This window comes from Dermacentor variabilis, chromosome 1 (assembly GCF_050947875.1).
Source record: "Dermacentor variabilis isolate Ectoservices chromosome 1, ASM5094787v1, whole genome shotgun sequence".
Classification (NCBI taxonomy): domain Eukaryota; kingdom Metazoa; phylum Arthropoda; class Arachnida; order Ixodida; family Ixodidae; genus Dermacentor; species Dermacentor variabilis.
The window spans coordinates 127,407,115-127,430,239 of record NC_134568.1 but is presented as its reverse complement, the minus strand read 5'-3'; the positions used below and the strand labels follow the sequence as shown (position 1 = coordinate 127,430,239).

At 44.0% G+C, this 23,125-nt stretch overlaps 1 protein-coding gene across 4 annotated transcripts in view; it reads left to right on the top strand.

The window, feature by feature from the left end:
• Positions 1–439: 439 nt before the first annotated feature.
• Nbr (exonuclease mut-7 homolog) overlaps positions 440–23,125 on the top strand; it is a 131,036-nt gene continuing 108,350 nt past the window's right edge. For 2 of the 4 annotated variants that reach the window (XM_075694602.1, XM_075694593.1), the window contains exons 1-8: positions 440–793; positions 7,085–7,315; positions 9,986–10,177; positions 11,473–11,526; positions 11,611–11,750; positions 11,831–11,928; positions 12,050–12,123; positions 12,207–12,245. In XM_075694602.1, the coding sequence (XP_075550717.1) occupies positions 7,103–7,315; positions 9,986–10,177; positions 11,473–11,526; positions 11,611–11,750; positions 11,831–11,928; positions 12,050–12,123; positions 12,207–12,245 (810 nt within the window). In that variant the 5' untranslated portion in view covers positions 440–793; positions 7,085–7,102. The remainder of the gene's footprint in view (positions 794–7,084; positions 7,316–9,985; positions 10,178–11,472; positions 11,527–11,610; positions 11,751–11,830; positions 11,929–12,049; positions 12,124–12,206; positions 12,246–23,125) is intronic. The other 2 variants (XM_075694599.1, XM_075694609.1) reach the window with 2 other exon arrangements.

The window sequence follows — 23,125 nt, the reverse complement described above, 5'->3', positions numbered from 1 at the left end:
GGCGTCCGTGCCCACTGCCTTACCGTGCGGGCAGCCAGCGGCGTGGCAAACTAGACCGCACACCGCAATGCCGGCGTGTCTAGGGGACAAGCGCGCATACAGCACATGTAGGTGTTCTGTGACAGCACGCGCTAAGAAAACTCCTCCGTAGTACCTAGGCTATAGAGTTTCTCACTATATTAGTACGAAACTCTATGGCCTAGGCAGAGTAATCTATTCAAGGAGCAAAAGCAACACCCTCTAAAAAGCTCCTACGTGAGCTCCTACATTTTCTTTCTCGTGCCCGCTCTTACTCGCGCCTGCGCACAAACTGCTGACGATCCCTCAGACGAACGTCCCGTATTAAAATCTAGCACACTCTAGCCGTAATGCGTGAAGCCAAGTAGCCACTAGCCAAGTCATTGGTCGAGTCTAGTGTTTTGTTGTGCAGCTCTTATTGGTTCCCTGTTCAATCAGTGCTCCGACTGGCTCCAATGCCCTCCAACTACGGCACGCACTAGCACGCACTGTTTAGCCAGCAGCCATTGGCAGACGCGCTCGTGCAGTGCCATGGCACTCTCGCGCTCCGTGTTCGATTTCAGTGGTTTTCACTTGCTGTTCCATTTCCTCGTCTCCGCTTGCGTCTGAGAGCGTCGTGGGGCCGCGTTTGTGGCGTGCCAAGTATTAATTCGATGTGCAAGTTGCCGTGACATTTTTCACAGCGAATTATTTTGTTGACGCCCACGGCGAACACGACTGCATAGCGTGTTTTGACTTCACTCCAATTTGACAGCCGACTCGAGTGATAAGCACGGTGAGTGGAGCTTATAGAATCATCTTATCCTTTCTTTGGCGTCTGGACGCAACTAATTATTACTCTTAGTGACTGCAACCACCCTGCTTCATTTGAAGATAGGTGGTGCTCTGTGCCGTTCCCATACAGCAGGTATATTTGTCAAATATTTTGTACTTCGCATTCTAGTTCCAAGTATGGCCTGGCGTTCGAAAGTGTAGTACGTGTGTGCCTTGTCATATGCCTTAGTGCAGCGAGTGTAGTTCATTCGCCTGCATTGTTATTCATCGGTAAGCCTCAGTAGATACACGATTCGAAAATGACGCGAACAAATCTGACTGGCGTCGTGGAATAAAAATGCAGTTTGATTACGCAGGTAGTAGTAACGTAGCTGTCAATGATCGTTATAGGTGGCCTTCTACATCACTGCGGCGGCATTCAACACGCGTTCATATTTTGGGGTCGAACGCTTGGCACCGAATATGTTTTGCTTTAGCAAACCAGCATACACAGAATGCAAGCAGAGCTGCTACTCGGTTCGTGGTCTAATCGTTTTCCGTAAGTCGCTAGGTTCGGTATAATTTACGGCTGAACTCAAGTTAGCACCCGCTGTGTTTTGGAAGTGTAGTAAATTGTTTCAGGACGTAAGTAGACACAAAAGATTACGAAAGTTGAGTGCAGTGAACTGGAAGAATTTTGTTGGGGGAAGGGGCACTCTGAACACTAGTAAATGGCTCTGTAAGCTAACGTGAAGAAATGTAGCGAAAAAAAAAAAAAAAAAAAGAAAGCGGGACAGAGCTCTGCTTCTTCCTTCGATTCATTAACTGCGTCCTATTTTGTCACTACACAAGCTGGACGATCAATGCATCGCATAACACTACTGATTTTCCTACATTGTGAGGGATCTGCCATATTTTTGTGGGCCTCTTATTTCTTTCTTCTAACTTAGGTTGTGGAAACTATTACAAACATGCCTCCTGTGTTACATGATTTGCGTGCTGTGCACAAATGCTGCCATTGCTGTCAACCAATGACTGGGTGTCATGTCTGTTTTTCCTCTCATGAGATAGCTGGCATTTAATGACATAGCTTACATTTACCTTCTGTTAACATGTTATATGTACAGATGACTAGTATATTCCTGTCCCCTGTGTGAATGGTTCAGAAATAGATTGAAATTAGCTTCTTGATAAACTGTTCATCTATTGCCAAACCACATCACCAGCTCAAACACATTTGTTCAGCCGAAAACAAAGCAACATATAATAACCTCGGCACACAAAGCACAAAATTTTGTCATATTTAATTCCAAACTGTCCTTCATACCCCACATAAAATCTATGAAGAATAAATGCTTAAAAACAATGAATGTTCTTAGTTTTGCTGCACACAACATGGGGTAGTTATAGGAAGTGTCTAATAAACCTGCACAAGTGCCTCGTACAATCCCATTTGGATTATGGCACTGTGGTCTATCACTCTGCCGCCCCGAACGCGTTAAAGATACTGGATGCTGTTCATCATTTAGGCCTGATCCTGATCACAGGCACCTTCAGTGGTCGTTCAACCTGGATAGATCATACTCAAGCTGTACGAGTTTCCTGAAAGTGCATTCGAACCCTGAGGATCCTTGTTATGCAAGTGGGAATGACATGACGTGTGCTACAGTGTTTCGTAATCTCCCAACATTCAGAGAAACTTCTCACTGCGTGTTGGGGGGCATAGTAAAGAAATGGGTGTCTTTCTAGAACACCATCTGAAGACCCCAGCAAGGCGGTTACTGCCGTGGCACTGGGACATCATAGAATGGGACACGTCATGTGTAGAAGTCTCGAAGTACGCTACACAAGAAAACATTTGAATGCACTTTTTAGAACTGCAAGCGAAATACTTGTGCACAGAATTTTTTACGGATGCATCAGTCACATGCCGGCGTGTCCTATGCCGCAGTTGGACCATCATTTTCGGAATCGGACGTTCTGCACCCACTAACAGGCATCTTTATGGCTGAGGCCTATGTGTTGTCGGCTGCGAAGTATATTATGCAAATAAATTAAAAAAAGGCAATTTAGACTCTTAAAGCCTCACTACAAAAGCACAAAAATTGTGTAATAATTGTACTACGTATATTCACCTCTGTGCACTATTTATGCTTACTGAACAATGTATCGTTATATGCTGGGTTGCTGGCCACGTAGGCAATATGCTTGACAATGAATTCTCTAATCCATAGCAACGAAAACTCTCAACATAGCTGTCGCAGCTATAGATTTTGAAGTCTTTCTACAGAGAAAACTTAGAAGCCATTAGCAACACCTTTGGGATGCTGAAACGTTTTGCCTAATTAAAGCACAGTGAGGCGTTTGGCCATCAAGAACAAAATCACGCGAAGCTAATGTCCTCTTAACTCTGTTGAGAATGGGACACACTTACGGCACACTATTTGCTGAGTGGTGATGAACCTCTAATCTGCGGTAAATGTAGTGAGAGGTTACCGGTATTCAACATGAAATCTACATTTCTTTCACTGAAATCCGCTTACTGCATGTTATCAGCCCAAATAATTTGTCACACAGGGGCCTCTCTTCAGAAGCCGCTCTTGCAAGTGTAGCATTTTGTAAACGCACGCCTGCAGGCCCTTACTTTCGAAGGGCCCTGATGAGGCAGTAGTGCTACTGACAGTGACACATTTTAGTATGTTACCTCTTACTAGCATCTTTTATTTTCCTCCAATATATCATTGTATATCCTATGTATTGCTGTCATAAGTTTACTTAAATGTATATTTTATCCAATTTACAGCGAATGTGTTTAGGCCACTATGCAGCCATGTCACATATACCGTGTGCGACCACACCATCGACTACATATTTTTTTTATGCTCGTTGGCTTATCCTGGCCCTTGTGCTGTAAAACCTAATTTATCGTCGTCATCCCTTTGATGTAATTGATATGCATTTATATGTATCTTAAGAAGTTACTTCTGTTAGTTTTTATTGTCACTAACTTTGTTATTTTGGTATATATTCAGAATCCTTCATATAAATTATGCCCTTGTGGCCAGGATTTGTGAGTGGTGTAGAATGGAAATGTTACAGGTGTAGTCACAATTTCACATGTATCAAAAAAGTCTGTCAGAATTATTGCCTTGTTTTTAGTTTTTTTTTCCACGCTGTCTGAATTTTTATATTCTGGTATTATGTGTTTCATAATTATCATTGCCAATTCTTTCTTGTTTAGGTTATGTATAGCTAATTGTACCAATTCAATGTTTATATAAAGTATATCTTTTTTTTTTTTGTGCCGGTTTCTAGGTGTTTACAGAATTAACCTCGGTGGTATCTCCAGCTGCTGTTTAGTTGAAGTGCCTATTCAGCTTCTGGCCCATATTTCTTTCCAAGCTGTTTTCTAGAAATAAACTTGAATTGAAATGGTCTAAATATGTTGTTAGCCAACAAGAAACGGTGTTTGCTATTAATTTTTGTACTTAAGTTCAGAAAATGTTATGTTCCTTGTGTTGCCTCCATAACTAACTTTCATAAACTGTGCAGAAACTCTATTAAAATAAACTCACCGAAGCAAACTAGAACCTATAAAGTGATCAGACTCGTCTATTGATTATGGCTGTCACCAGCCTCTGGACGAGTTATTGCTTGGTCTGTTTGATATGGGTGCACATGCAGAAATTGCATGCTTTCCAAGATTATCTTATCATAGACTGATAGCGGTGTTGCACGGCCACTTTCGATCACAGTCAAGCCTGATCCGGACAATCATAATCCATTCCATGCATTTGAGCCTCTTGATCATAGGCTGATGGCCATGTAGCTGAGAATTGCAGATGATCAGCAGGTGATAATAGCCTTACTCACAATGACAAACGAAATATTTGCTTCAAAATGAAAACTGCATTTTATATGGGTATTTTGCCAGCTTATTAGACAAGCTGTTACGTGCTTTGGGCCTGTTAACTGGTCTGTTTGACCTCGCCAAAACTTGATCCAGATTGTTGGACTGTGTAGCAGGGATCAAAAGTGACTGTGTGATATTAGCATAACATTGTAACCTGTGTCACTTGAACAGATAGTGTGTTGGAGTAGGTGAAAATTGAGTTATGGGAAAATAGTTATGGAAGTGCTTATTATTATGACCTTCATTTGAAGCATGTCCAATAATTGCTCAGAAATGGGACATGAAACTAAAACATCAGAGTTGGAAAAAAAATTTTAAGGCAATTGTTTTTGACTCTAGGAAATGTTTTTACTTCTACCAAAGGCAAATTTTGTTAAGAAATCCAGAATGGGGAAACACCTGGAGGAAGTGGTTCTTCCCCAATCACTTTTTTTAAATTTTGAAACTTTTTAGACCCTCTTCCAAGTTTAAAATATAAAGCTCTAAAACAAAGGATCTTCCATTTTTTTGCATTATAAACTTGATATTTTGCTGATGTCCTTGCAAGTTGTATGTTCTATAAAGTTGCATGTGTGTTCATGCAATTTCTTGACAGTGCAGCAGTATCTAAAATAACTTGCTATGTGTTTGAAGAAGGGGAGGCAGCAGTTCCTCTTTGTAACAATATCTAGTGCTATGCTGCCAGACAAGTGATGGTTGTTGTTCAGCAGTTTGAATAAGGAGCACTGGATCTTCCAAGCTACAGCCCAATCTGCATCAAGTGTCTTTGAGGGCATTTCATGGCAGGTGCGAAAGTATAATAAAGGGTCTAGTGCAAGCAATACATGGAAAGTATCATAGGGCACAAGAACATGATGACAAACTGCTCATATTAGAGGTACTTCTGGCAATACAACAGGCATTGAGCTATAGAGAATGTCATGCTTCAGGATACCTGGCCATGCCAGCCTTAGCAGCTGGTACTTTTTTGTTTCTGAAGAGTTAGGAGGACACGGGTAAGCAGCTGCATTCTGACATGGTGTTCTGACAAAATATTAACAGCCACACACAGGCCTAGCACACACCTAGCCTTCAGTGGTGCACCTGAGGAGTTTCCAAGGAAAGTGCAAACTCTGTAAAACAACTCATGCAAGTTGAATGTGTGTTATGGCAAAGAATAATTGAATGCTGGACCAGCTCATCCTATTATGCTTGAAGCCAACATGGGTAAAAAAAAAAAGTAATCAGTAATTTTTGTACCTGTGTCAGTGCCTTTCTAAGGCTTTAAATGCAAACTGAAATAGGTTAAAATCTTTTGCATAATAGTAGCACTTGTAATACAAGTTGTATTTTTGCGAATAGGTACAAGGTTGTTTGCTAAATCTCTGTAAAGGATGATATGGAATTTGACAATCTAAGGTGGCTAAGGAAGTATTTTCTTAAGACTTTTTGTCATTTTATTAGTTCAGTTATGTGTGCCTTGTTCTGGGAATTAATGTGTGGCATATTGTCTCAGAGAAAAAAAAGGTTTGACAGCTGACAGTCATTGACGGACACAAATTTGTTGCACTATTCAGAGGGAAATAGTTGTTACTGCATTTTTTCAATAATGTGCCTGGACCCTCGCTGTGTGATGAGGGGCCATGTGCGAGTTTGTGCTTATTTGGCTGCCAATGCTTTCAGATGATTTCTAAACAAGTGATCTTTAGAAGAGATGCCCATGACTGTGCTCTGCTATTAGCCAAAACATGTCACACACTCGGGGAGTTCCAAGCTCACTAACTGCAGTAAAGCAATGAAAAATTCACTCCAAAACGTGTCCTCAGAAGCACGAGTCACCTACAGTTTTATCAACTTGTACACGGCAGTTTTTGCTAATGTGGATTTGTGCTACTGTATTTGCTTTTTTTTCCATATTAGGATTACTTAATAAAATATTGCAAATTTTGATCCAGATGAAGGATGAGAATCAGTAATGCGGCAGGCCTCCCTCCCGCCACGGTGGCAGAGTGTCTATGACCGTCTACTGTTCACTACAGCAAAACGTTGTAGGTTCCGTTCTCTGCTATGACGGCTACAATCCGATTGGGGCAGTATGCAAAAATGCTCATGTGTCATGCTTTGGGTGCACACTTAAAAAACCCCAGGTGGTCAAAATCTGGAGGCTCCTCCCTGCCGCCTTTCTCACAGCCCGCGAGTTGTTTCGGGATGCCAATCGCTAATTTTTGTTCATGTCTGCTGAGCTTGCAAACTGCATGGCATAGCAAATCTGTAAGTGCTACAAAAGCGGTGATGTGTAAAAATAATAAAATAATTTTGTTATAATTTAGTGTAAGAATTTTCATGCACTGGTTTAAGGCTGTTTTTGTTGTTGCAGTAGTAAGAGACAGATTGCAATAATTTTTTTCAATTCTCTAACAGGTAGGGAACACAACAACCATGGATCCAATGTGGTCTCAACATCTGGAGGCCATCTGGCATTCTGGAAGGAGCAAAAAAACAGAACCTCTTGTGAAAGTCTTGCAAACATACTTTGGCAAATCATCCAATTGCTTTGAATGTGCATTTTTGCTGATGCGTGCAGCATCAGATTTCCACAAAAATCGACTGACTGCTCTAAGCTACACAATCATGACTGTGTTTCAGGAGTGGGTATGTGAAAATATTTGTGTGCTTCTCTTGCTTTAAACTTTGCCTCTCTTGGTGGGGTCAGTGTGTGTGCATGACTGTGCTTTTTAGGCAGTTTTTAAGTGGCGGCCAGAATTTTGCAAGGGACAAGAGGGCAATCCAACCTCTGAAGGCTTAAGTGGGGAAGATAGTGAGCAATGGAAGTAAGATTGAGGCTTTTAGTTTGCATCAAGCTAAAGGAATTGCAGTGTTGCCACAGAGAAAAAAAAGACTGGTTTAGCTGTAGCAGTAAATTATTTTGCTGTAATACCAGGAAAGCCACTCTTACCATGAGAAGATGCTTGGTAAACCAGAAAGCATGAAAGAACAAAAGAGGGGTGACAATGCTGCCCTGAAAGTTTCCGCACCAGTGTGCTGCGACATCATGAATTTTAAGTGTCTTCTCATGCCTGGTTAAACTTTATTTGGTAAAGATGCACTACATTGTGTTCTGAAGGAGCCAAAGACTGAACTTGCAAGTTTCAAAAAGTTTCGCTGTGTCAAAATGGCTCAAATGAGGGGAAACACTTTGATATCGGTGAAGTAACACTTGCATAACTGCGCTGTGGTTACTGTACGAAATTCAAGGAATAGAAGCTTGGCCTTCATTTTCACTTCAAGTATTCTACCTCTTGCTGTGAAATTGCTAAATATCGTTTTGTAAGACCACTTTATCAGTCCGAACTGATTTAGTGTTTCTCTTTAGTGTTACTGTATATATGCATTGTTGTTTCTGATGTCATCGGGGGACTTGATGTTGACTTACTGAGCACGTGAAAGTTTTAACTTCTCTATTCTCGTGCAAGGATCTCACCCTTAAATTTGGGTCTAATGTATTTGTGAAAAAAATACTTTGTAAATTGTCTGTGCATGAGCTGCACACCCCCTTTCTACACACGAATCTCATCAGACAGTTCTTTGAGCTATTATCAGGGTATCTTGAGACATGCTGTATGGTGTGTCAGACTCCTTTTAGTTCATTTGATGCTTCTATGACCGATTGCTTCATTAGAAAGCTTGTCAAGCATGGGAGTCAGGAAATTCTTATCCCGGTACCCCATGGCTTGTCTTGTCGAACTTTGCATCAATGCCTATGCATTCGTGCAGTGTAAAAGCCCGTGCAGTTTTCCGCAAACATTGCCTACTGCTGTGTGCTGCCCTGGGTGCACCAACAACCCGATTTTACATTCTTTGTTGGTAACAAATTTTGTTAAATTTTCCTTGGAAATGGAGCACACCCTGAAAATTTGGCCCCAAATTTAATAAAGAAAAGCGCAATTCTTACACGAGAATACATATTTCAGGCCTCATTCAAATGTAGGAAGTGACTGCTAAGGTAAAACTGTAAGGTGGGATTTGTGTGAATGCAAGACATGCACTTGCCGTGAGAGGTAAGACAGGGATGGCATGAAGGAACCCTCTGAACAGGATGTCTGTGCATTGTATGCTAAGTAATTTTGCTGTTGCAGGTACGTTTTGGTGCAGGAAGTACCCATTCAAAGGTAGTTGGGGGACATGTGGGTGCAGAAATAGATGCTAACATTGTGCTTGTTCTTCAGGGGCATGATACAGAACATAGCAATCATCCTACTTGGATGTTGGCCTCTTGTTTTTATTGTGATAGCAATCACTATATGGACACGCCAGGCAAATTTCCACCGTCGCCGTTATGTTCCGTATAAAGTCAGAGTGTGATAACATTGTGGCCACATGCCATATGCCTTGGGTGTGAGTGAAAGCATGCAAGGGTGAGCCGAGAAGGATGGTTTCTTGTTCGTGCATGTTCAAGGGAAGAAGGCAGGGAGGAAGCGCGCCATCTTTCTTTGTGTGCTAAGCAGCAGCGGGTGGTTCTACTCCAGCCGTGGCTGCGTACGGCACTGCTGCGGCTGTGTACGGCACGGCTGCGCAGTTTTTATCTTGGTAGTAATCTATGGTAGGTGCAGAGTCTACACCTGCCGAGGGCTGATGGCTTTGTGCGCACTGTGTTTTCGCCACTTAGTTCACGTTGAAGCAAGAGGCAGCACCTAAGGGCAATTTGATCACTGCTGCTGCCACTTTTTCCCACGCCAGCATTCTGACAGTGTGTCCAAGGTCATAGAGTGAGATGTTTTGGTTTGCCTGTGGTGCGTGACACCATGTTTGTTATTTTGTCTAGTAAGTGAATGTTTACACGTTCATATGGCTGATAAAACTACAATTACTTCGTATAGCTAATAGTTTGCTTCACAATCGATGCTTTGCCTTTCGGGTGAAACTGCAACATTCTTTACAGTATAGTATCTGTCATCATTCAATAGTACCTGCTGCAGTGGCAATGGCATTGTGCTTGCGAGCGTGAGGTCACAGTTACTATTTCCAGCCACCATGGCTGTATTCCAATAGAGGCAGAAGGCAAGAATGTTTATGTACCATGCTTTGGGTGCAAGTTAGAACCACTGGGGTTCAAAATTAATCCAAAGCCCTCCACTTTGGTGTCTCTCGTAACACACTGTGCCAGTTTCAGGACGTTAAACCCCACAATATTTATCATTTTAAAGGTAAAAATGAAAAGTGTGGTTTAATGTCAGTAGACATAGTACAACTGTCAAAAAAGTGCTATATATATGAAAGCTGTCACTGTGAGGTGACTCTTGCACTTTTCTCTCTCAATTCTAGCTTCTTGACCACTCAGAGCTGTATCCTATCCTGCTGACAAAAGAGCTGAAGCGGCGTGCTCTGATGGCAGTACTGAAACAAACAAACACATCTCTAATTGACCTTGTGTGCCGTGTGTACAAGTTGAAGGACGAGTCTATGGAGTACATGGACATTGTACAAGATCTGCTGATCAGAAAGCATTTTAATGAGGTGAGCTGCGCCTTTTAGCAGCAGTATTTTTTTTTTTTTTGCTTGCCAGCTTCTGTCAACTTCTGCCAGCCAGCTGGTTTGACTGGCTAACCTCCCCATTTTTGTTTCTCTGTTCTTCCTTCCTTTGTCTTAACCTGGGTCCTGGGTTGTGACTGCAAGCCACTGTGGCATGGGCAGTAGTGCCTTTTTTGTGCCCCTGCATGCCTAGGACAAACCCACATAAATGCAAATAAAGTATTGGTATTAATATAAAATATGTGGGTTGGACCTTGATGCAAAAAGAAAGTTGGGACATTTGCAAAGGAGGCACTGAATTATGGTTGCCAGAAGCAAGGACTGTGCAGGGAATACACTTATGTACTTAAGCTCTAACGCGATAACGTTAAGGGCCCCGTGTCGCAGAAAATCCAGCATCGAACGTCGCTTTAGCAAGAAGAATTTCGAACCAAAGTTCGAACTACGCATACCCAACTGCTCCTCGACCGCCAAAGTTGCTCGTACCTTGTCTTTCATTCTTTACAACATTATTCCTCTGGAATATTGAGAGCAGCATCCCACAAACAAATGTAATAAAAAAAACAAAAACCGACAGCACATCTCTTTTGTTATCTCTTCTCTGACTAAAATATTAAAAGTATGAAACAATAATGGGATATAGACCCACACAGGAGGCAGCGTTTGTACGAGAAAGTTTGCCTTCGTGCATAGTGTTCGCCACCAGCGTTTCCTGGTGAATGTTACGGTTACATAAGCTGCAGTTGCCGGGAAGCATGAAAAGTAGTCAGGGGTCTTTAAATGCTATCGTGCTCCACTCTTTAGGGCGAAGCTTACGCGACCACCAAAGTTTTGTTTGCATTATAGGATACTTTTACCTATTCATCGTTACTGCATTGCAGCTTCTTAGAACTGTGGCTTCCATATTTTCAGAGTAAGCAAACAGTATTTTTCTTTTCTGAGTAGTCTGGAACTGCTAACACCTTACCTAAGCACCTCCCATCTACCAGCAGAATTTCACTTAACTAATGTTTTTTTTTTAGTTACTAGGAAACATAACTTCAGTGTCAGTTTACGAAACATTTCAAATTTCAATTCCATTTGTTTAGTAACGATTGTACTTTTCCTCCCCCATTTGAGTTAACCACAAATAGTTTTGTTGAAAAAACCAAAACAAACAGCCTATCCTGTGCACAAAAAACAATGGAAGTGCATGAAGTAGTGTGTTATGACCCCTTCAATTTGGCGAGACCTTTAAGCATTCACTTTTATAAGTTGACCAAATCTGTTGCTTGTTCCAGGCAAGCACTATTGTTAGTGCTCTGAAGCTGCATGGCTACTTCACCATTGAAGAGGTAAGCAGAGTTTTTCTCTTCTTGGTTTCTCTGTGCATGTGTTGGTGGCTTATGTCACCCACTGTACCTCTTTTCACCACATAGATAGCCATTCCTCTCTTTCTCATGGACAAAATGACACTGCTTGAGAACTACATGGAAGGACTGCCAGAGCTTCAGAAGGACGTGGTGACATACCTGGATGGCTTGTTCAATGATGGGAATCGTGCTGAGGGTGTGATAAAGTAGGTCACGCGTCTACTTCTCTCAAGACTAACAATGTCTTTTGGCCTCAGATAATATTTTAATAAATTACTGTTTTCAGCACCCTCAATGTGAAGATGATTAGCAGAGATAAGATCCACCCTAAGACATTAGCCAAAGTCATATCAAGGCTGCTCAAGCTGTACAATCTGCCTGTTGGTAAGTAGAGACTGTGCATCTTGCTATTCATTATTGTTGCCATCTTTCTGTTCAACTTTCTCTTGCTGCGGGCAGTTGTGTAAGTGCTCATCGCTGCGTGCTCTTCTCCTTACCTCTGCAGAACTTTGTCCTCACGTCCATTATAGCAGAAGCAAGAGTGCACTGAAGTACCTGATATATAAGCGGTACCATGAGGTGAGCTTTGCTGATGGTTTTATGACAAAGGTGCCTTCTGCGGAATTAGTCTATCCAATGTACTAAGTGTCTTACATTTCCAGGGGGACTTCTCAGAAGCAAGTTGGCGGGAGATGATTTGCGTAAGTATATCTTTCACGCTGTTCCTGTGAGCAAAGTGTGATGAAGCTGTTTATTGTCATCCTGTCTTACATTCACTCAGTGAAATGTCAAAACAGTGCTGAAGTACAGAGCAGTGTTATAGCCAGTCCAATTGCTCTATATTTATACGTGCTAGCCTATCCTTTTGCTCTGCAAACACTTTGTGCAACTTAAGCAGCTAAACAGAGTATGGATTGGCAATTGGTTAGCAGCCATGTACTCTGGGCATAATTCAGTTTCTGCTCATTGCTTGTCGCTTAAATTGGTAGCAATCTACTGTTAGGGCATAATGTGGGCAGTTTCTGTTCTTTTTCATGAAAATTTGCCTGTATTTAGGCCAATGACTATATTGCTGCACCTTTGGGTAGTGTTGCTCAAGGGTGATATTGTTACGCAAACGAAGGATTAAGAACTGGAGACTTTACAAGGTATATTTACAAAGGATAACTGCAGCGCTGGCCAGTTCAGCCGACAGCTCGAGCGCCAGAGAGCATTCGTCGTCTGTGTTGGGGCGCCCGCATGCATCGTCCACAAGAAACGGGCAATATGCATGTATCAGTGTGATTGATGGGTGGTTTGTTTGTTTGCTTGCTTGCTTTTTTGTATTGGCAGCTGCTGCTATAATTTGCAGTGCACTTAAGGCCAGGGCTGCAATTTTGTAGGGATGCTTTCTGTTAAATTGTATGCCAGTCTTATCATCCACCATTCACAACTGGCAGATCCTATTGACAGCATGGGTGGGGTCTGACTCTAGGCACTGACAAAGCACAAAAGTGTGAAAAAGAATAGCATTGGAACAGGCATCCTTACAAAATCGCGGCTCTGCTGAGTAAAATGGTCCAAAATGTAATTGCCCCTTGGCCAAGTGTTTTGCGTAAAAGGGCATCAACTAGTGCTTCGTGTAAAGGTCTGCATAGGAGTCTGCATTAATTGAGTGTGGGAAACTGCTTCAATCCTGTGGCAGTACCTTGCTCTCCCTCTGCTCCTGCCTGTCTCATTTCTTAGCACCGTGCATGTTGACCTATTCTTATTCAGTGCAAGGATAAAATATAAAAAATACTTTATCTTTCACTTATTTTTGCTGAATATTAAGACATGTACAGATGTGCCAGGTATTGGTGTTATTTGAAAGCATGTGTGAATTATTACAAGTAGTACAGTTGACTACTCGACCCTGATGGTATGTACCATCGAAATCGGTCAACTTATCTAATGAGTTGGAACTAAATAAGGTGCAATAAAAAATGCCAAGACGCGCAACTGATTCATTTGCCAGTATTTGACCCATCCTAGAATTCCTCCGAAACAAACGGGCATCCACTTACCATGTGTCCAAAGTAGAAAACTAATGTAGAAATGACAATGGTATAATGAAGCTTTATTGACAGAGGGATGACTCATCGGCCTATTAACCTTTTGAGTGTCAATTTTTTTTTGCCGTATGCGACCACCCAGGGTCGTTTTTTTTATTGCAGATTCCAATTCTTCTGAGGGACCTATTTCGAAAAAAAATTACCGCAATTTTTCTAGGTTGACTGTAAAGTGAGAAAAAAAATATTTTGCATTGGTATATATGTGCTGTTTATTCATGAATAACAACAATAAAAAAAGGAAATAAACTTATAGGAATTAAAAATTTGATGCATTGTTGTACACATAAGGCTTAGATTAGAAAATGCGCACACGAGAATATTTTGCAAGTGTCAAATGTTCCTGCTCTTAGACTAATATTTACGTGTATAGCATAATCGAACTGCGTAGGCGAGCGCACTCAACAAAACTGTGGTCGTGTGCCCGTCAAAAAAGCAAAATGTGCGACAAACTTCTGCTTATCTTTATCTTACTGCTAATCAGAGGCAATTAGTTTTCGCGAGTCACCAAAAAAAAGAAAAGAAAGGGAAACGCATGCATGGTGGCATCCTTCCTATGCGAATCCCTGTGAGCACTAAACGATTGAGAAACAGGCGGTCGCCCTTTGAGCAATTAGTAACGAGATAGCCATCAGTTTTGCGAGTGCTGTCTTTAATGAACTGTATACATTGCTATGCTCAGCTTATAGTGCTAAACAAATGATCATCCTATGCTGGGTACCTGGCCACTGGCATAAAAGGCAATGAAGCTGCTGGCGAGAAAGTTGCCTCAGTAGCTTTTAGCGACACAGACATAAACATACCCATCCCAGCCACAGATCTTAAACCATACTTGCGTCACAAGCTGAAAATCCACGGGCAGAAACAGTGGAATCCTCAAATATCAAATAAACTGCACTTGATCTAACCCAAATTAGGATATTGAGTATCAGAGAACATCATGATATAACGAAGTGCTCCTTTGCTGACTAAGAATAGGACACACTTACGGCACTCACTCTTACCTCTTGACTGGGGGGTATCCTCCGACTTGTAGTACGTGCAGCCAAACTCTGTCTTGCATGTTCTTATTCAATGCCCTGCAATAGAAGCACAGAGGAAAAGGTATTTCATTCCTGCATATCGTGAAAATATACCTCTTCACCCGAAATTTTTTCTTAGCAATGAACCGCTTTTTAATCTGAAATTAGTCTCAAGCGTTTTTAGCTGAGACAGACGCTCTGAAAATCATTAGGCCAGGGAATTTTTAGTGCACGTATGCAGCCCGTGTACTCAAGGGCTTTCTAGCAGCTAAAGTGTCATTATTGTTTTGTTGCATCATGCTTTTAACGAAACCCCATTGCCAGAGCCTACAGCACTACTTAGTCAGTGTCATTATTTTAGCAACTATATATTTTACGCCATCTACAGTGGCAGGTTTTAGGCCTTTTTATAGCCATGTCGCATATACCATGAGGAATTCATTGTCTACACCATTCACATTGCATCGTTAACATTACCTTTGTCGTGGCGCTCTTTGGCCATACCTGGCCCTTGCGCCATAAAACTCCACACATCATTAGTTTTGCGAACACAAGAAGCTGAAACCACCCGCAGAAAAAAACCCAAACCGCTGCCTGCCCGCCCGCGCCAATGCAAGAGCGGTAGTATATAGACGCGCTGGAGGACACTAGCTCTAAAACAAACCGTGCAATGAAAACAGAGAAAGGGAGGCGTGAGAAAGATTCCCCGTATTACCACATAGTGGCAGCACATGCCAGAAAAGAAAGTCAGGAAATTGGCACACATTTTAAACGTACAGACGGTGCCATAAATATACGGCCTCGACCATTTTGCACTTGTTCGCGGCACCGTATATTTACGTCTTTGACCCTCAAAGGGTTAAGAGTAATGGAGTTGGGGAATTGGGAGATGAGGAGAGGGCCAGCCACAGAGGAATGCTTCCCCGCATGGTTACACTATACGTAGAATTCCCGATTCCGCAGCAAAGGTGAACAGTGCTTGCAGGACACTGTCTGCCTCTGCCAAGGGATGGGACCACTCTTCGAAGCTGGCCACTTGGCCCCGATGCTTTTGTCGGAGGGCTGCATACTTTGGGTACTCCCACAGCAAGTGCTTGATCGTTGGCACAGCTGCCGTATTACGCACTAGGCAGCTGCATCTTTTGGGCATTGACAGAGCTGTCGTCGCCTCTGTTCTAGGAAGGATGTATCTTCATTTATATCATTTTGCAGGGGTGTAAAAGTTGCATCACTGCGGCAGTTTAAGATTCTATTGCGCTTGCAGTGGTGTGAGCCGCTTTGTTTCTTGGTACTCCACAGTAGCTGGGAACCCACCATACCCCTGTTTTGACTGTGAGCACCGTGCGCAGCCTCCTGCACTTGCCTCTGCTATCTTCCTTGCGATGGGGTCAGTTTTGGGGGGCTCATAATATGTGCCCCACCTCCTGACTGCTGTTATATATTATAGTTTGTGAAGTTGCCAGAGGTTTTTTAAGGGTGTCATGCAGTGAATCACAGGCAGCCAGCAGTTTGACCGTGAGTACGTCTTGTGGTTCTTGATTACCAAATATGTACTCTTGGGCACGTGCGGTTCCAGCGTCAAGGCAGTGCATTCCAATTGCAGCTAGCGTACCATCGGGCATCATGCGGAAGTCGGTGTCCACGTAAAAAGGGTGTCACAGGAGCTGCCTAGGCTCTCCATGTGCCTTTTGCATAGCACTTTCTGCACTCTGGGAGGTGGCACAGGTCCACGTGCCCTGGCAAAGGTCGTGAGTCAGCCAGTTTCATATGTGTCTCCCATGGTGGCATCAGTGGTGCAGGCTTCAACTCAGTCTGGGGTTTCGCCAAGAGCATGAGGAGAGTGCAGCCCTGGTGAGTGGAGTTGCGTCTGAGCTGGTCTACGTTGCCCCCTATGTTCGATAGTGTGTTCAAGTAGTGGCAATTGCACATAGCGTTGCAAATCGTCCAGCCATGCCTGCCGCAGCACCTGGTGACAAAGCAGAGTGCTTCGTTGTACAGCACCTCCAGCTTCTGGACGTGTTGTTTCGTCAGCAAGTGCTCTGTATGTGGCATGGGACATCGGCGTAGCCAGGACAAGCTGGCAGGCCGGGCAGTCTTGGTTCCGGCGCCTCCGAAGTGCCACAATATTCACCGTATCAAATGAAGGATCCGGCACCAAATTGGACGTAACTGTTGGATCCATATGCCAGGCTGACTGTCTGCTGCTATCGGCACGCTGAGAATTTTCACGCAGCCTTCGATCACTTGGTGAATGGGCTTGCCCGCTGTAAGAGTTGGGATCGGACATGTCAAAATGGGTAGGCTGGCCCATGTGGTCGTACGACTTATCCACGCTAAGGACGTTGTTGAAGGGAGGAACGTGTTTTTTTCCAGAACGAGGAGTACTGGGTTTATTTACAATATCTACATGAAAAGCGGAGAATGTCGCATCTCATCAGTCTAGCATGACTAAAGTGAAGCACACTGAGGAGCCGAAAAAGTTCTCTTAAACCCCCTCTGTCCTAGGCTGGGGAAAACTGCCACCCCCCTCAGTCCAGTCAGGGCGCCCAAAGTCGTTGAAGACCTTTGGGCATTTTTTTTTACATTTGATTAAGCCATGTCGGAGGGCAGTGGTTGGTCTCGAAGATGAATCTCGCTCTGTATGCGTAACACAACAAATTCTGGGCTGCCCAAACCAAACAGGCACATTCCTATCTGAAGCGCTATAGGCTTCTTCTCTTGCATCTAGTTTACGGCTGGCATAGAGAATAGGATGTTCCTAATTATCATAGCTGACCTGACCAAGTACCACGCCCATTCCCCTGTCGCTTGCGTCATACTGAACTATGAATTCATTTGTATAGTCTGGCGCACAAAGCACATGACAAGAAACTGTTTTCAAACCTTGGAAAGCGTTTCCTTTGTTCTTATCCCACTGCACGTTACTCGGTGCTCCCTTTCGGAGTGCGTCCGTTGAAGGACTTGCTATTTGCGAATAATTCGGAATGTACCGTTGATAGTACAAAAACAAACGAATGTCTGTTTTCATGCGTGGCTGTGAAAAATCTCGAAATGTAGCTGTCTTCAGCTCGGCCGGCCATCCCGTACCCTGGCCAAAAACATGGCCCGGATAAGCAACCTGCAAGCAGCCAAAGTTACATTTTTCTGCCTTCATCATTAAGCCTTCTTCCCTCAACCACGAGAACACCTACTTGAGGTGTGATATGTGCTGTTTCCAGCTGTCAGAAAAAATTTCTACATCAAGATATAAAAATGCAAACTCGTGCAAGGCTTTTATGACAGTATCCATCAACTTAGAAAAGCTAGACGGCGCATTCTTTAGCCCGAAGCTAAGAATGAAAGGGCAAAAAGTGCCTACACTTGCGATAAATGTGGCATAGCGGGCTGGCACTTTCTGAAATGGGAACTTGCCAGTATCCCTGCACAAGATCTAGAGTCAAAACGTACTTAACAGTGCGACTATTATGAGTCGTTCCTCAATGTTGGGTATCATGTACAACTGATCCCTGGTGATGGAATTTAACTTGCTATAGTCAACACACGGACGACGGTTCTTATTAGGGGTTTCCACAAGTATTAGTGGTGACATGTAGTTACTCTCAACGGGCTCAATAACTCCCTACTGTAGCATGCACTGTATCTCTGCCTCCATAATTTCTCTCTCTTGCAGAGACACCCTGTAAGGCTTTGATCTTGTTTGGTTGATTTCGGCTCTATTTCATTCGTTCAGTTCTACCTGGCCGATTGGTGAATCTATCGAGATGTTCCCCTAGCAGCCTCTTTAGCTCATCCAGCTGCGAAGGTTTAAGAGCGTTTGTGCTTGTAGAGTTCTACAATTTCTTCCAGGCTGATTGCAGAGTCTGAGGTCGCCTTACACTCATTAAACTCGATATTAATGTCATCTGGCTCTTTGATGGTAAAGTTAAAGGGAACCTTAAACGATATTGACGATTTTGTGAAACCATAGTGAGTTGTTAAAGTAGGTCCTTCTGATCATTAATTTTGATGCATCTAAGTTCCGCGTAGACCGTTTAATTTGTTACAAGGTTTTAAAAATGTACATCGCTTGGCTGAATTTTAAGCAGCCCCTAACCATTTGACGTAAATTGCCCTAATGACGTCAGTAGGGCGAGCAATCCGATTGGCTGCCCAGGCCACGTCGTTGATAAATTTTCCAACTTTATGGTGAACAAATGTTGTTCGTAATAATTGGAATGTTGGTTAATTTGTTTCTATAAAAAGAAAGTAACAGAAAGAGAATGCACAAAAACAATTTCTCATTACACTTGAGCACTTCTAGCACACAGCAAGCGTCGTCTGCTTGTGCTACAACGTGGTCCGTTTTGACAAGAGCTCTGCATTCAGTGTCGGTCAGTCTTTTCGCAAGCACCATCATTCGGGTTCGTTGCGTTGTGGGCTGCAAACGTAGCAGCGACTGCCATTATGTCAAGCTGCGACATCGTGTCCCTCCGCAAGGCAGCAGACGAGTGGAGTGGCTGCAGTGCATCATCGGACTGTCGCTATCCGATCAGCGCCAGGATTTGCGCATTTGCGGCCATCACTTTGCACCGGAGGATTAGTACCACAATAGCGTTCTGCGAGTCTGGTATTCAGGTAAACACAAGCGCAAGGGGACAGGGCCTGGCCGTTTAACTGTGCCGTTTCAAAGGATGAGCAGAAGCGCAAACGTGAACGGTGTGCACGGTGCAGCCACCTGGTGGCACAGAGCTCAACCAAACACAGTAACAGTAATGAAGTGTATTCTTCTTTGCTGCTGGTGTACATTTTTCGCAGGAGTGTAATTGTTAAACATTGTTTTTGTGAACCTTCAAAATGTTTTACACTCGGTCAGAGCAATATTAGCTCTTTGTTTGGCTGGTTAAGCTCTGTGCCAACAGGTGGCTGGACCTTGCAGACCGATCAGGCCGCTGACGTATGTCTATGCTAAAGTTCCTTCATCAGCTTGATGCCTCCACCCATCCGTCGAAATGCCCAGCTCGCCTGTGGTTACTGGAATGCCAGACATGTTTAGCACTGCGACAGAATGGTCACAACGCACGCTGCTTCGATAGCTCTCACTTGGGGTCGACTGCCAAGCAGCTGGCGGAGGAGTTGGAGAGGCTTTGCACGCTCGCTTCTAGAGTAACGGAAGTCGACAACATGATGTGCCATCATGACGCAGAGCCAGTGAAGGCGGAGCTTAGCCCCGATCACTCGGCGAACGAGTTGAGACAATGCATGGCTATGGAGGAGGGTAACTTGTAATCATCCGTAGCTCTCTTAATATGAGACATTTCACACAAATTGTGGTTTGAATGCTTAAGTTTAGCTGTACCCTAAGCGTCTATAAGCTTTGTCCAAACCATTTCAGGTGCCCTTTAACGACTTTGCTCTACTCCACGTACGGCTTCATCAAATTGCAGTGGTATATTCTCGCCTCCTTCCTGCGACCGGGCGCTTTCAGAGTGTAGTTAGTATCTGAAAGTTTGTGCAACACTTTAACGGGTCCGTCCTAGTGAACTTCAAGCTTTTTCTTTCTTGAAGGTCTGAGAATCATTACCTGGTCCCCAGTGTTCAATGTTCGATGCCTCGCATTCCTGTCATAATAGAGCTTGGCGTTCTTTTGGGCCATGCCCATGTTCTTTTCGACTAGTTCTTGTGTTGTACTGAGCTGTTCTGGCAGATTTAGCATGTACTCTACCGCTGTTTGACTCTCCTCTTTCCTCCCACATCTCTCTCAACATTCTCAATGGGGAACGGAGTGTCCTCCCATACCCTAATTCTGCTGGCGAGAACCTTGTAGCCTCATGAGGACCGTTTGCAAAGCAAACAAAGTAGCCGGAAGACAATTCTCCTGGTCCTCCTTGTGCTCGTAACAGAGGGCCTGCAAAACTCGCTTAAACTGAATGACATCCCTCTACACTATTTGACTTAGGGTGATAGACAGAACTATGTACAGTCCCACCTTGATAATATTGAACACTTTCTATATTTCCTGGAAAATTGCATGCATTTAAATTTTTTTATTTCCAGTGGGGTTGGACGTAAAATGGATATATCGAACTCCGCCACCCCAGACCACGTGTGCTCTGTTGACAGGCAGCGAGCTTTCTTGCAACACACTCGAAGATAGTGGTGGCGCGATAGGCTTTCCCGACTGCCACACACTATGGCTGCAAACATTGATTGTGCCGAAGGTGCCATTTGAATGTAGCGGTGTACGCAAGCGGTGGCTTGGCTAGTTCGACAACATCGACGCATTGCATTTGCTGCCCTGACTACTCCTCGGTGCCGGACTCTGCGCCTGCCGCGCCTTGTGAGGAATGGTGGCTTGCTTCCACAAAGGTGCACAACAGCACACATTCACTAGGCTCACTCGTAGACCCCTTGCCGGCAGACGCCACTTAATACTTTGTTATTGACAGTGTTCCAAAATGCTTCGATTGACGGATGTGGAGAGAGAAAGAGAAACTTTATAGAACAAAACAAAATTTGAGGTCCCGTGCTTGGGGCCCCTAGTCCAGGGCCCCACTGGCGTGAGTGGCTCGCTGGGCTTGGTCTAGGAGAGCCAGGTGGCTATTCTGATCCTCGTCTGTAAGCTGCACCTCCCACTGCCTGTTAAAATCTTGTTTTTAGTTATGTGGAATTTGTGTCGGTCTGTTTGGGCGCATCAATGTGATGTGTGGTAACGTTAGGGTGTGTTGAGACTTATACTTTATACAATATTTATACAACTTTATACAATATTTACAAATAGTGAATGATAGCGTACAGGTAGCAGTAAGAGCGCATCAGACAGACTGGGCGGCTCGAAGCGACTCTCTTATCACAATGGGCCGGTTCTATCTTAAATCCCTTCGGTGACCCCTCGTCGGCAGGAACCGGTTTGGGAGAGTTCTCGTCGGCAGGAACCAGGCGGGGCAGGGTGATGACGTCGCCCGCGTCGAATTCTTGATTCGTCACGGAGGTGGCTGGGCGCTTCTTGAAGTCGCCTCCGGTGTCGAATTATTGATTTGTTGCAGAGAAATGGGAGCTCCCGCCGCCTTGTGGTCGCCATGTGGTGCATGTAGTATGGCAGCTCCCGTTGCCTCGTGGTTGCCACGTGGTGCTTGTAGTACGGCACAATGGGTGACACCTCACCACGGGCATTCGTCAGTGTATCGTGTGTGGTGAATACAACTAAGAGTATGTAGGTTTAGGTACGTGTGCATGTGAAATCAGCGCCAACTCTTTGCCTATTGACTGTTTAAATATTGATACTGTTGTCCATGTTGCCTTTGCTCCTGTCTTTGTTGTTCGAGGATGTTGTGCGGTGAAGAGGGGGGCTCGTCACTTGGGATGCTGTCAAAAGCGCGTCTACTACTTAGTTGGAGCTGAGTTCTTTGTGGCCGGACGCAGCATCATAAACGGGTACCTGTAACCTGACTTTATCTTTGGTAAGGGCCCTACCGTGTATCACAAGTCGTCTGGAAGGCTGATATTAAGGGCACTACCTTTAGAGGAGCTTTCCATGTTTCTCCTGGTTTACCAGAGCGCTGGCAGGCGTCGCATGATATCGAAAATTCTTTGAAACAGCCAGGCCAGTAGTATTCCATAAGCAATCTTTCTTTCTACCTGTTTATGCCTAGGTGGCCAGACCACCCATTTCCATGAGAGACCCAAAAGGTCTTGCCTGTACTCAGTAAGTACGACTAGCTGATCCGGCATCTTGAAACTGTAAAAGCGCACAAAGATGAGAACGAAGAGAGTGGACAGGATGAGGCGCTTACTCAAGTGAAATTTTATTGATCCAGAATAACTGATCCAGAATCCTGCCCTTCCGGTTTCTGTAGTGCCGATATAACAAGCCTCCTTCCTCATGCATCGTCACATTGTGCCTAGCAATGCCTTCTTTAGCTGTTACATCTAATTTAGCTAGGCTGACGTCATTCTTTTGCTCGGCAGCCAGTGACTCTGTTCATACGTAAGAGCCGATCAAAGTTTTTGGAGGCCTGTGATAGTAACGATCCTGTCTCGCTTGCGAGTGCGTCAGCTGGCTCTCCCTGCAGGAGGGAACTTTGACACGTGCCATGTGATATGCTCTGTTGAGCTGGTCAGCTGGCAGGATTTCTTCAATTGCTTTTTCATCCCTCAAGCCTAGCTCGGTTTCTCTTGCCGAAGCTACCTCTTTTGTTACTTGTGCTGGAGTGGCTTTTGCATTTTCAGATGAAAGCAACGCGATCTGATGGAGCTAGGGATCACATCAACACCTGTACATGCCCTCTCCAAGTTTCAGCCCCTTCTCATGCAGTAACTGACTTGACAGATTCGGAAAAAATGTACGGGTACTGCAGCGAGAAGAATTTGGAAACTGCATCCTTGGTCACAAGCTCCATGAAATGCCCACTGATCTTGCCTTTCGCCATTGGCAGACGCGCGCTGTTTGTTCAGCCTGTATCAAACAACCTGTTTAATCCACGCTACTTCTCC